Raw genomic sequence first — 13,855 nt, 5'->3', positions numbered from 1 at the left:
TACAAAACAGAAACAGACTTACAGACATAGATGACAAACTTATGGTTACTGGGGGATAGGAGGTGGGAAGGGATAAATTGGGAGTTTGTGCTTTGGAAGTATTAACTACTATATATAAAATAGATAAACAGGTTTCTTCTGTACAGCACAGGGAACTATATTCAATATCTTGTAGTAATCTATAATGAAAAAAATATGAAAATGAATATATGTATTTATATGTATGACTGGCACATTATGCTATACACCAGAAATTGACACAGTGTAAACTGACTATACTTAAATAAAATTAATTAATTAATTAAAAGGTGATACCAATAAAAGTACATGTATAAAAACTATTAAGCTTTTTGAAGTATAGTTGCTTTACAATATTATATTAGTTTTAGATATACAGTATAGTGATTCAGTATTTTTATAAATTATACTGTTAAAAATTATTACAAGATAATGGTTATAATTCCAAGTGCTATACAGTATATCATTGTTTGTATCTTTCTGTTCCATACTCCTGTGTTGCCCCTCCCCCTTCCCTCTCTCCACAGGTAATCGCTAAGATATCAGTTTTTTTAATGTAAGGAGAAGTTTGTTTATGTCTAAGAATGGCAGACATTTAGAAGAGTGGTAACGCTTGTTCTTGGAAAAGTGTGGAGGTAATAGTTATACTTGTTGATGAAACTTGGTTAAACCTTTTAGAGCTTTATTGTAGTGACATGGCAAGATGCTCAAATATATTGTAAAGGGTAAGAAAAAATTCCAAAGCATTGTAAGATGTACACTGGAAAAATTTATGTGAGACTGTGACTAACAGTTAACATTGATTTTCTCTGAATGGAATTGAGGAGTCACTTTTGTATGTCGCATGTTGCTATAATTTATCATTAAAATATATTACCTTCATAATTAGAAAGAAAACATTTCTAAAAGGCAATTTTACAATTTCTCTTTACAGGAGATTACATGCTTGATACAAAGCCAAAAGAAATGCCAGAAATTCAACATTTAAACTATGACCAGGTAATTGACACAATTTTTGTTATATTAAAATATGTAATTTTAACTTATGGATGTATTCTTTGATCCCTATCAGTGGCTTTTCAGGTATATTCTTTGATTTCTTTATTTTGAACACCCTTTCAAAAATGTAAAAAACATCCTTTTTGTAAATGAGGATAAGGAATTTTTATTATTTTTTAAATGTGATGACGTATGGTGGTTTTATTTTTAAAGCCCTATCATCTAGAGATGTGTACTGAAGTATTTATGGATGATATAAATATGTCTGGGCTTTGCTTCAAAATAATACAGATGAGGGGAAGTGGGTGGGGGTAAGGGTGAGGCGTGCTTAGCCAGGGGTGGGTGGGGCACATGGGATTATTATAATTGTCTACTTTTGTGTCTGCTCAAAATTCCCTACAATAAAAATAATCATAAAAGAAATGCAAATCAGATCAGTCTCTCCCCTCAACAGCTTCCTCAGCTCCACAGTTACTTAGGGTAAAATCCAAATATTTTCCTGTGTGGTTGGGACCCCACCACCTTCTGCAGGCTTCTCTCTGTCCCTCAGAAACCCCAAGCTCCTTCCCACCGCTGGGCATTCGCACCACCTGCCACCTTCCCCCTCTACCTGGAGCCCCCCCCACCACACACACACACCTTATCAACCCTCCCTCACCCCCCAGGTCTCAGCTTAGACATATTTCTTAAGGCACTTTCTCTGATCAACCACCAACCCACAGGGGGCCCCATTAGACTCCCTTGTGGCACGGCATCCTGTGTTCTTCCTTCAGGAGGCTTATCCCAGCTGTGAGGGCAGGAATGTGTTTGGAACTTTCTCCCCACAGGACGGCCAGCTCTGCGAGGGCCTGCCGCCCCCAGGCCTCAGGCAGTGCCTGTCCAGGAATGCCCTCCCCTGCCGGTCATCTACGTCAGGTCCCAGCCTGGCCCTTTGCCCTGGATCTGGAGCCTGACCAAGGAAGGAGAGAAACAGGGAGAAGGTGGGCCAGGGTTGCCCCCAGAACCGAAGGTGGGTTTGCCACCTGCCCAGCCCTCATCCAGACATGAATGTCAAAGCAGCCCAGGAAGTTTCTCCTCTAGAGCATGGGAACGTCATCCCCACAGCCTTCTCCTCCCTCACCCGTGTCTCCCTGAGCCCCCACCTCCTTGCCGATCCCACCCAATCCCAGCTTCCCAGGACCTGAGTGTCTCCCTGGCCCAGACTCAGCCCCACTCCCCCAGCCCTAGCCTGGCTCCAGGCTCCAGGGATGAGGGGACATGATTCTGAACAGGCACTTTAGGGGTGAGGACCACGGCAGAGCCCCCACTGATGCTGAGGATAGGCACAAGGGGCTGGGAGGAGATGACATCCAGGATCTGGGCCACGGCCTCAGTGCCGACGTTGCCCTCAGAGACGATGCCTTGGACGCGGGCAGCGCCCAGCAGCCCGCAGATCTGGGTGAGAAGACTGCTGGGGTTGGTGGTGTTGACCCCCACGGTGAGTGGTTGGATCTCTAGGAGCAGGTCCAGGAAGCTCTGGGGGATGAGGCGGGTATGGGCCTGGGCCTGCAATGGCCCTGAGCTGCCGAACACCATGGCCACCATCACAGCCTGCTCGCCCTGCCCGGGGCCCAGCCCTGCCCAGGCATCGAGGAGTGAGGTGAGCAGCAAGGCCGGCCCCAGAGCCCCCCACCATGTCCACCAGAGGGTCCTGCAGAGAGACCAGGGTAGGCATGGGGAGGGAGGCAGAGGCATGAAGAGAAAAGAGAGACAGAGAGGAGGCGAAGGCCAGCGTCATAGGGGCACACATCCAGAGCATGAAAGAGAAGGGGGGGAGCCTCCTTCCTCAAAGAGAGGCAGAGAGAGAGGGAGACAGACAGACACAGACAAAGAAAAAGAGACAGAGGTTAGCTGAGAATCCAAGCGCAGCCCAGAGGGCGGGGGCTGGGAAGAAGATGCCAGGCTAGGTGCTCATTACTTCCGTTTTATGGTTGAACACCATGCTTGGAAACTCATCCATCTGGGTTCTGCCCCAGGAAGGTACACAGCAAATGCTAATCTGGTGCCAAGTGCATGGATTTGAGTGGAGAGGCTTGAGTTCAAGTCCCAGTTCTGCCACTTACTAATTGTGTGATCCTGGGGAAGTTGCCTAGCCTCTCTGAGCCATGTTTTCTTGCCTGCAACAATCACAGGACCTACTTCACAATGGTGTGAGGGGTGCCCGCTCTTATCAGCATCCTTATCCTACAGGTGACAGCCCCACAGCCAGGGGAAGGCAGGCAGCTCTGTCACTCACTCACACACACACACACACACACACACACACACACACACCATTCTCCATCCTAAACTGGACCTAACATCTCCAAGGAACCTCCTCTGCATAACCCTGCCTGTCTCAGAGCCCCCTCCTCCTGGGCACTGGACATCCCTACCCTCCCCCGTTGCCTCAGTTAGTAGCCACTCTTCCACAGCAGGTGTGTGACCCAGTTGATTTGTTCGGAGCTCAGAGTCACCTGAAACCCTGAGGTATCTCACACATGAGCTGCCTCCCTAGGCCATCACTGACATGAGGGGATTTTTACCATAACCCAAGGGCCTGACGTGTATCCCTGCTAAATGAGCATCATGGCTTTGGACTGGGACCAACAGCCACACTGGTGAGTGGTACCCATGCATGCAGTTCTCCCTCCCAGCCAGCCATCGGCCACAGCTTTACCCCCTCTCCATCTCCATGACATCCCCAAAAAACTTCCGAACAGGGGAGAGTGGAAGGGTGACCAGGCCGGGCCTGGTTGAATTCAGGAGGAGGAGACGGGAGTTTTGGCGGGGGAGGGAATACTGTGCTCACTTTTCTGCCCTTGAAACCCCCTCTGTGTGTGATTTCCTAGTACACTGACTTCCAGTGTCAGCCTAGAGGTGCTTGTGCGTCTTGTGTGCGAGCCTGAGCGTGCTGTGCCCGCAGCTAGCTCCAACCAGAGGTTTCAAATTACACCTGAAAAGGGCACTGCCGTGCTTGTTCCACACTTTGCAAGGCCTCTCTGTGCTCCTCTCTGCCCGTCCCTGTAGGTTCCCCACCCTCTGGGAAGCCCAAAGCTTCCCCCACCTCTGCCGCCCAGCTCTGAGCTCCAGATCTCTGCTGCCCAGCACAGCAGCCTCCAGTCATGTGTGACTATCGGGCACTTAAATGTGTCTCATCGGAATTGCGGCATGTAGTGTGAAATACACACTGGCTATTGAAGACTTAGTGTTCAAAAAGGAAAATATCAATATTTTTATATGGATTACATGACAAAAGAACATTTTAGATACATTGAGTTAAACACAATATAGCCTTAGAATTCATTTCACCTTTCTTTTTACTTTTTCTACTGTGCCTTCGTGAGCTCTCATGTGGTTTCTTTTGGAAAACGTGGCTATAGATGAAGGACCCAGGTCCTCCCTCAGCTCCAAGGGGGCGCTGTCCCCCGAGACTCTCTGATGGGAACGTGTCCTCCAGGACTGGAGTTGAGGAGAGGAAGCTGAGCGAGGTCTTGCCTCTCACAGAAACGGATCTCAGGATGCCTCTGGAGGGAGGGGTCCCAATCAGGCAAGTCTTTGAACTTAAAATAGCAATGGGCAGACTCAAAGAGATGCAGACTCCAGAATCTTAGGACCACATGGCATCCAGCCTCCCGCACAAGGCAGGAGAGGGGGCCCCACTGGCCTGAAACACTCCTCTGGCCACTGCAACCCTCAAACAGCACAGCTGCTCCCTGGTGCCCACAAATTAAGCCCAGACACTGGGTCTCATGGACAGAGCCCCACACACACTGACCCCAACCAACTGTCCACCCCTCCGTGGACCCCACACTCTTGCCACTTAGGGGTGACCCTACTACCCTCGTCTCTTGGCTTTTGCTCCTGTTCCTTCAGGCTAGAATGTCCTCTTCCCACCTCCTCTCTCTTGTCTGCACAACAGATCCCCGAATTTTCAGAGCCCAACCTCAATCCCTCTCCCACAGAGCACCTGCCTTAGTTCATCCAGGCTCTGGAAACATGCGTGAGAAGACAGGGTCTGGGTCTGGCTCTAGGCCGGTTGCCCTTCCCCCCACCCCACACCCCCACTTCTCCTGGGTTGGGGAGCTCCTCTGCCAGGGTTTCCCTTATTTTGCTCCGTGGCAGGTTATTTGCCAGCCCAAGATGCACCCGACCCACACTGGATGATTGTCTTACATACCTCTGCCCACCCACTTGGGGTCCACCCCTTTCACAAATGGGCTGTTAATATTTTATGAACACCCGGGCCCCAAAAAGGGTCCAGGGAGAGGATGGCAATGGTCAGTCTTCCGGGACCCTCAGCATCACCTTGAACCGCCTGAGCATCTCCATGTGCTCGCCCAATCTCAGGCAGGCTCCCACACACGGACATGCACACACACTCACACTCCAGACATCTGATGGCTGCCCCCTCTCCCAGGCCAGGAGCCTCGGTCCCAGGAGTCGGCCAGAATTCCCATTACCTGTTACATGGACACAAATATTTTTAAACGCCTTATTCTGAAAACCAAAGGATCTCATAGCAAACTCATTATGTGCTGAAGAACCCTACCTGTTGACATCCCTGAACAAATGTCTCTTGTTCCTATTTCTTTTTTTTTGATTTGCTTTAATTTTTCCTCAGTGGCAGAAGCCAATGTTTCCTCAAAAGGCAACCTACCTTTGTTTCTTGTTTGACTCTTCAAAGCTACTTCACTAAGAAAATGCAGAAATTATTTTATTTGGGAAAGGAAATGATGAAGTGAGGAAATATAAAAGAAAACACAAGGTGTACAGACCTAGAACTGTCTTGTAATCACACTGGAATTAGTTTAACACCAGCGACAGTTAATTCATTACAGGATGTTTTGTGCTGATGGTTCTGAGGACGGAATTAACTCAGAAATGCTACACAGTGTCATTCTCTGAACTTAGCCCTTCTACAGCAACCTTTCTGAAACTCTGTCTTCCTTGAAGGTCACCACCATGAACTAAGGGATTTATTTTCAAAAAGGACTGCTAACAAGAGAAGGATCAATATGAGCCAATTTAAATTCTGATTTTTCCCCAGGGGCTTGATTTAGGTTCTTCTGTTAGGAGGCACTCTCAGGAACCAATTCACTGGCAGCAAATGCACCAAGTCAAAGAGCCACAGGGACAGAGGGTGACAGTGCATTTAGCAGGGAGTACTAGCTCTTTTCCCATAAATAAAAGGAAAAGTAGGACAATGTGTCTAGTACCTTGGCTCGAAGAATATAATTGTCTTGACTCAGTTGGAATAGTTCCTCCTCCTGCTGTCTCTGTAGTTCCTCCATCTTATCTTCCAGAGCTCTCGCTCTTTTTCTGAGAATGTGACTGTAATCCACTCCCCAAGGGCCTGTGCCCCTCTGCATTTTCCCTCTGCTTCCTGAACTCTTTCAAACATAGTCAGTTTTGCTTCCTTGTTCCCACCACTGTATCCTGAAGAATCCTTTTAAGGAAAAGCATCACTTTGGTGTGGAGTATTATATATTAGATTTGAACACAGTGGTTAGGGAAAAAAAAAAAACACAAATGAAAATGACATGGTTAACAATGTTCTACTACACAAGAAAATCCATAAATGTTCAGTAAGAGTGAGTGAGTGCAGTATCACTCAGTGCAGAAGAAATTTAATTATTTATAATTTAATTTTAACATATAATTATAGACCATACAACCATTATGAATATTACTGTGAAATTCAACATCTAGATTCAGAAACCGAACACAGGCATCAGTTTCTGAGGGGCCCTCAGACTTCTCAGGGAGCCATGCTGCTTTCCCCGTGGGAAGCTGGAGCTGCGGGCTTGGTGACTCCCACTCCAGATATTCCTAAATGTCATAAACAATGGATAAAAGCACCACAAATACAAACTATGCTGAATGTGCATTTGGCAATTATGTAACAAGAAGCACTAACACAACGGGAGCGCTGAGACAAGTGAGGATCTCACAGCAGGCAGCTGCATAACAAGCGCCCTCACACAGCCGTCCCCCGGCACATGGGACCCCTGCCCAGAATCGGCCTCTAATCCATCTGACATGGAGGCCGACTGACCCAAAGCTCATGTCCAATGACACATGGAGCTAAATACATGTGAGGAGAATGTGGATCGGGATAATTTCAGGTTTTGTCACTTTTAAATAAATTACTCTTTTAAATGTTCACAGAAATAACTAAAAATATCTAAAAGAGGAATCAAAGAGCAGCTGATAACTCTATGAAGCATTTTAGTTCAGATTAAGTGGGCTTTAAAGAACATTTTTCTATATAAAGTATATCAAGGTATAATATCACTGGAATAATATAAATTGCATGGAAAGTATAACAACTAGTTTAAGTCTGATTAAAGAAATAAATGATAATCCTGCTCTAATACTGTGATATCATACATCACATTAGAAAAAATGTTATTCATGTATATTTTGGTCAAATTTTTGGCTTTTAAGTTACCTCATAAATCCCCAAACAGCAGAAATAGTTCTAAGGCCAATAATTATTCAGTTAATAATACAAAAATAAAGTTTCAGGGAACTCCCTAGAAGAGATCCGGAGGCCTGTACTCAGACCCTGCAGGTCCTGAACTGACTCCTAGGGAACGTTTCCCTGACTGCCTTCGAGGTAAGTGAAGAATTAAAATTTTATATTTTTAATATAATTTCTTTAGGGTGTTAACTTTTTAAATGCAAAGTTTACTTCTTTCATTAAAAGTGAAATGTGGTTCTTAAAGATTTGGAAACTACAGAAAAGTCAAAAGAAGAAACAAGTCCCCAAAAGTACCTCATCCCAAGATTTCCTTCAAGTCTTTTCCAGGTTTTTTCCTTATAGAGTAGTAATCACATTTAACTGGACAGTTTGATGTAGAAGGTTTTCTGTAGAAACCTCTTAAAGCATTCATAAAGGATTTGTTTGAGTCATTGTAAAATCAGGCCATTAATCCCTCCAAGTCACTGGAGGACCAGTAACATGGCCAGTGAAGGGGTCAGACCCGCCAGCACTGTGATTCTCCCCAGGACGGGGCAGCGGGAGTGTGGCGGGTGGTTCTTGCTCCAGCTGCAGTCAGCCAGTGCTTTTACACCAGAATTCTCCCTTCCTGAGTTCTTCATTTTGATTTCTCGATAAGTTGTTATTTTTCAGTAATAATACATGGACAGTATCTTTTCCTTTTATACAGGAAAGAAAAGTTGCTTAGATAGGAAATTCAAACATGAAAACACTGCAGAATTTGGGACTTCTGAGCCCTTCTTAAAAAAACAATGGATTAAAAAAATTCAGTCAAATTATAAGGCAATCAAAATAATTCCAGAATGGAGGAGCAATGGCTAATGGACTGGTGAAAAGCGTTCTGGCTCTGTAATAACCAGAACCAAGATCCACTTTCAAATGCTTAAGGGAATTACAGCTGCTGGAGAGAATATAATAAATATATTAATTATAAATAATATAATCATATGTAAATATATATAATGATATGACACATACATTATATATAGTATATAAAATAAAGTTATAAATAATATACTTATTAAAAAATAAAACCAACAAAAATGGGTAGGAGTCATGCAAGTTGGGGATGTAAGAGTTTTACTACATATTTAATAGAAGGGAAAATTGATCGTGTATAAAACTGGAAAAAGCAATTAAAAATAACAATACAGCTTTGGCAGTCTTTCACACGTTTTCATAATCTATGTTCGTGAAGGGACCTTTTGGGATGTAACATTTCTCAGGATGAAGTTTCTTTTTCTCTTACAGATTTAAGTAAAATGAAACCTAATGTTTTAATGAAAAGAACTGATAAAGTGTGATCTGTTCTTATAAAATGCTTCTTCCACTTTTCTTTGTCCACGTGCCTGCCTGTCTCCTCCCTTCCAGCTCTCATCCCTGCTTCCTTCCATCTGCAGGACACACACATGAGAGGCATGGAATGAGGCTCACCCACTGTGACACCAGCTGTTTCTGGCTAAATTATTGCTTCCTTTTTACTTTTCTGTATTTTTGAATTTAAATAATGAGCAAATATTCCTTTTGTGACAATAAACATACTAATCTAAAAATAAAAGCACAAGAGTCGACAGTCAAAGAAAATTAATTTAGAATAAAAAGGAAAATCACCACATGGCAGACACTGCTAGCTGCCAACCTCCCCTTCCTCCCCACTAAAATTTTGCCCAGGGTGGCAATGTGCCAGTTAAAAACACCCCTCTCCCTGGACTCCATGCACCTGGGGTTGGGTGGGGGGCAGGGGCACAGGATCAAAGTTCTGACCAGTAAGATGAAAGCAAAAATTCCCAACATGGGGCTTCCAGGACAGCGACTACTTCTCTGATTAAGCTGCTGAGTTAACGGGTGTGCACCTTTTACCCTTCGCCCTCTTCCTCATGACAGGGCTGGAGGTTGTGCAGCCATCTTGTGACAAAGAAGACTGAAGTCACAGACTAGGGATTTTGCAGCAGGAAAGAAGGGGTCTGGTTCCTGGCACAGTTGCACCAGCTCTGAATAAGCTGGCCCAGGCTTCCTGGTTATGTGAAAAAGAGAAGCCTTCGAACTGTGTCAGCCCCAGTAATGAGGGGCTGCTCCCTGGGAACCAGGGCTGATGCCAAGCAGTCTCTAGACTTTTGGTACATGCGCCTCTGGCTCAGAGGCTGCTTCTCTGGCACCCAACCTGTGACAAGTAACAACCACCCCCAAGGAATTCCAGTTCTTTGTAATAAAACTAAAATCACTCTGGCAATTTTCCAACAAAAAGAGAGATTTTTAAAAAAATCATACTTAACAGAGACTCTAATGAGAAAAAGTAGATCAGTACAAAAACAGAAAATCACAGTTTGCCATTGTATTTAAATAAATATGAATTTTAGTGACATGTTTTTATTTATTTTGGCATTAGCAAACACTATGAAATTTTGAAATCAGGGAAAATGTTCATAAAAATATTGTTGCCTTCACCTATCAATCTCTATGCCATCCCCCTCATTTCCATCGACTGTGACCTGACGTCTGGCTTCACTCTTATTAATTTCCAACTGCTCACCAGAGACCCTTCAACTCCTTCCCTGTGCACATCTCTCTGCCCCAGCTGCTCTCTCCCACGGGCTTTCCAGGTCTTTTTCTGTTGCCAGTAACACAACCGTGCCCACATCTCAGTCTTAGGCATTTACCCTCTGGCAGTCCTACCCCCACCAGGCATGCCCCCTGGCACCTGGATGCCCACAGCCCTCGGGCCCCCGGGACTCACTCTGTTGATCCTGCGTGTCTCACACTGTCCACACCCCTGATGTCTCTTCTTCCTTCATGACTCCACTTACATCCCAGACACATGGGCAGCTACTTCCTGCTCCTCTCTCAGTCCGCTGTACTCATTGGGCAAAAACCACTCCTCTTGGTAAATCCAACTACACAACTACCAACACCTGTAGCTGTGTGGGAGAAAGTGGCTGTGCACACATAGATACACACACACCTCTGCCTGCCTGCTCCCAGCTCACATGCACGGTCACCAACCCGGAGCAGACTCCCTGCTGCTGGGAGCCCAGCCCTCCAGGAGAGCCCCCCCACACCTGCTCCCCTCCAGCACCCTGGCCCCATCCTCACTGCTGCCTCATCACAGCACATTTTACTTCTCAGAGGAAGTGGAGGCAACCAGAGGAAATCATCCCCATCTCTCACCACTTCTACCCCTACCAGTACCCACACCCACCCCTCCCCTCCTCCTTTCTGCCTTTCCACAGATGAACTGTCCATGTTCCCACCTGAAGCCAACCCTCCCACTGTGCCCTGGACCCAATTACAGCCCCTCCACTCGAGGACTCTGCTCTACGACTCCTCTCATCATGCACTTCTTCCCAGCTACTGCATCTTTCCAAAAAGCACATTCTATTGTTCATTCATACCACGATTTCTCTCATTAAATTCAAAACAAGGCAAATGAAAAAGCTTCCCAACTCCACCCTCCTGCCAGCTACTGCCCCCCCCACCTTTTACACCCTTTCCTCCAGAGGGTCTACACCTTGAAGTAGCCAATTCCACTTCTCCTGTTCCCACTCAGTTTGCCTTTCACAGCCACAGTTGCCCATGGAAACTGCGTGTCCAATGCAGACAGCCTCCTTCCTGCTAAACTCCAAGGTCAGCTGTCAGTCCTCATTCTCTCTCAGCAGCAGCAGACACAGATCTACTCTCCTCTATATACTCTCTCCACGTGTCTTCAGGAATGCACATGCTCAGGTTGCCTCAACCTTGCTCTGTCCTTGCAGGTTACTCCTCTCCCTCTTTAGGTCAGCATGCCCCAGGCTCAGGCCTTGGGTTTGCTTTTTCTCTCCAGATATGCTCCCTTGATAATCTTTTTTTTTTTTTTTTTTTTTTTTTTTTAGTTTGTTTTGGGAGGGTAGGGAGATAATTAGATATATTTACTTATTTAACTTCTTCTTCTTTTTTTTTTTTTTTAAATGGAGATACTGGGGATTGAACCCAGGATCTCGTGCATGCTAAGCATACACTGTACCATATGAGATATACCCTCCCCACTCCCTTGATAATCTTTGTCAAGTCTCAGAGAATATTACATCTAATGAAGTAAGTCAGATGGAGAAAAACAAATACTATAGATCACTTGCTTGAGGAGTCTCAAAAATAATACAAATGAACATATATGAAAACAGAAAGACTCACAGACAGAAAAGAAACTTGTGGTTAACAAGGGGAGGTGGGGGGAGGACAAATTAAAGGTACAGGATTAATGGACACAAACTACTGTACATAAAATAGTTAAGCGACAAGGACTTACTGTACAGCACAGGGAACTCTACCCAATGTCTTGTAATAACCTGTAACGGAATATAATCTGCAAAAAAACTGATTCATTTTGCTGTACTCCTGAAACTAACCCAATACTGTAAATCCATTACATTGCAATTAAAAAAAATCCCATGGCTTCAAAAATATTCATTTTTAACAACATTTGATACCTACAGTCCACACCTCCCTCTCAACCCTAGACTCCCATCTAACCACCTCCTTGCCATCTCCACTTGCACACAGAATAGGCATCTCAAAGTTAGCATCTCAGCAGCTCAACTCCTGGTCCTCTCTCCACCCCCAAGCCCACTCTGCCTCCCGCTCCATCCCAGCTGGAGAGGAACCGCATTCTTCCAGCTGCTCAAGCCACATACCCTGCCATCACTCATGACGCCTCTCTCACAACGCCAAAGAACTCTTTTAGACTTTTGACTCTATCTTCTAAATACATCCCCATCCAACTGCTTCTCATTACCACCACTGCCACCACCCTGGATCGGGCCCCATCACTCCCAGCCTGGATTCCTCAAATTCCCTTTTAACTGGTCTCTGTGCTTCTTCCTGTGCCCCTATGGTGTGGGTCTATATTTGTGAGCATATGGTCAATGGCATCAGCCTGAGGAATCTGTCTAAAGGATGCATCAGGTGAAGTCACTGCCATGCTCACAACTTCCCAGGCGCTCACCTTTCCACACTGAGTGAAAGCCCAAGGCTGCTTAATGCCCTAGAAAAGCCGACCATGCCTGTCCCTGTGATGCCCGATCTCCCCTCCCCCTCTCCTTTCTGCTCACTCTGCCCCAGCCATGTGGGCTTCTATGTTGACCCCCAAAATGCCAGGCATTCCTCCCTCTTTGGGACTTTTGCACTGACTGTTTCATTTTTCTGGAATATGCTTCCACACACACCCACACAGCCAATCCCAATTCCTCCTACAAGTCTTCATTCAAAGGGCTCTCTCACCGAGGCCAACCCTATCTTATTCCAAGTGGTGACCTGCTGGACTCCACTGACACTCTTGCTCTGCTTTCTATTTCTCCTTAGCATGTAACATCATTTACTGATTTGTATGCTCGTTGTTAAGTGTCTGTCCCTCCTCATCAGATGACAGCTCCATGAGATGGGGGAGGGGAGGTGGCATTGCCTTGTTTACCAACGTACCTGGAGGGCGTCCAACAGTGCTTAGACCCAGGTCGGTGCCCAAAAACACATATGAATCAATTTGGATAAAGTAAACTTCAGAAATGTTGGGAGTTAGTTTATCTAAAATAAATAGAGTAAATAATATTAAAAACAAAATTTCATTCTCTTGCTCTCAAAGGTACAGACAGGACAAATACTCCTAAAACATTAATGAAAAAACCTCCACACTCTTCTTGATGATTCTAAAATTTGGGAAATGGTCTGAGTGTTTTTCTTAACATTAAGCACTAGATCCAGTGGAGGGTTAGTTACTAACATCAGTGACTAGATGACAGCCGCACAAGCAGACGCTCCACAGAAAAGGAAGAGGAAGAGAACACAAGGTGCCTGTTAGGGGAAGGGATCCGAGGTCCCCATGTTAAGAACAGGAGGAAAGGATGCTGCATCAAGCCAGCAGAATCTGATTCCTGTGCACACAGAACAGCCACCACCCCTGCTGCTCTCCTGCACACGGACAGAGAGGAGCCCTACATCTGACACGCACAGGCTGCTGCAGCGGATGCACAGCCACACAGACAGAAGAGGAGAGACTTCACTGCTGAAAGAATTCTAATACAGTCCAAGTGGTCCTGGGATGGATTGCTGCAGGGAAAGGCAGGGGAGGCACTTTAAGTTGGAAGTGAGTTTCCCAGTGAGGCTAGCTCTCCTCCATCACAGCAGGCAGCAGCGATGGGCTTGGCCGCCTATTCAGCTGAACCACAAAGGAAAACACAAAGTGCTTCTGGCTCTACTGCCCTCCCGCCCCACCAGAGTCTAAAGGCAGCAGGAGCACTGGTCTGACTTGAGCATTTCTATTCCTATTAATAGTGCCGTGGGCTTCTACGT

At 45.7% G+C, this 13,855-nt stretch overlaps 1 protein-coding gene across 2 annotated transcripts in view; it reads right to left on the bottom strand.

Moving 5' to 3' along the window:
* Positions 1-13,855, bottom strand: part of LOC116154300 (glutamate receptor ionotropic, NMDA 2C-like) — a 28,052-nt gene that overhangs the window by 2,332 nt on the left and 11,865 nt on the right. Inside the window, exon 5 of one of the 2 annotated variants that reach the window (XR_010378503.1) lies at positions 12,989-13,090. Coding sequence is in view for 1 of the 2 variants with exons in the window: in XM_064480930.1 (XP_064337000.1) it covers positions 2,221-2,751 (531 nt within the window). In the remaining variant the exon portion in view is untranslated. Of the gene's footprint in view, positions 1-370; positions 13,091-13,855 lie in introns of those variants that run through there. The other variant, XM_064480930.1, reaches the window with a different exon arrangement.

Source organism: Camelus dromedarius, chromosome 30, assembly GCF_036321535.1.
Source record: "Camelus dromedarius isolate mCamDro1 chromosome 30, mCamDro1.pat, whole genome shotgun sequence".
Lineage (NCBI taxonomy): Eukaryota > Metazoa > Chordata > Mammalia > Artiodactyla > Camelidae > Camelus > Camelus dromedarius.
The sequence above is the reverse complement of the archived record's forward strand: the minus strand, read 5'-3'. Positions and strand labels throughout refer to the sequence as shown.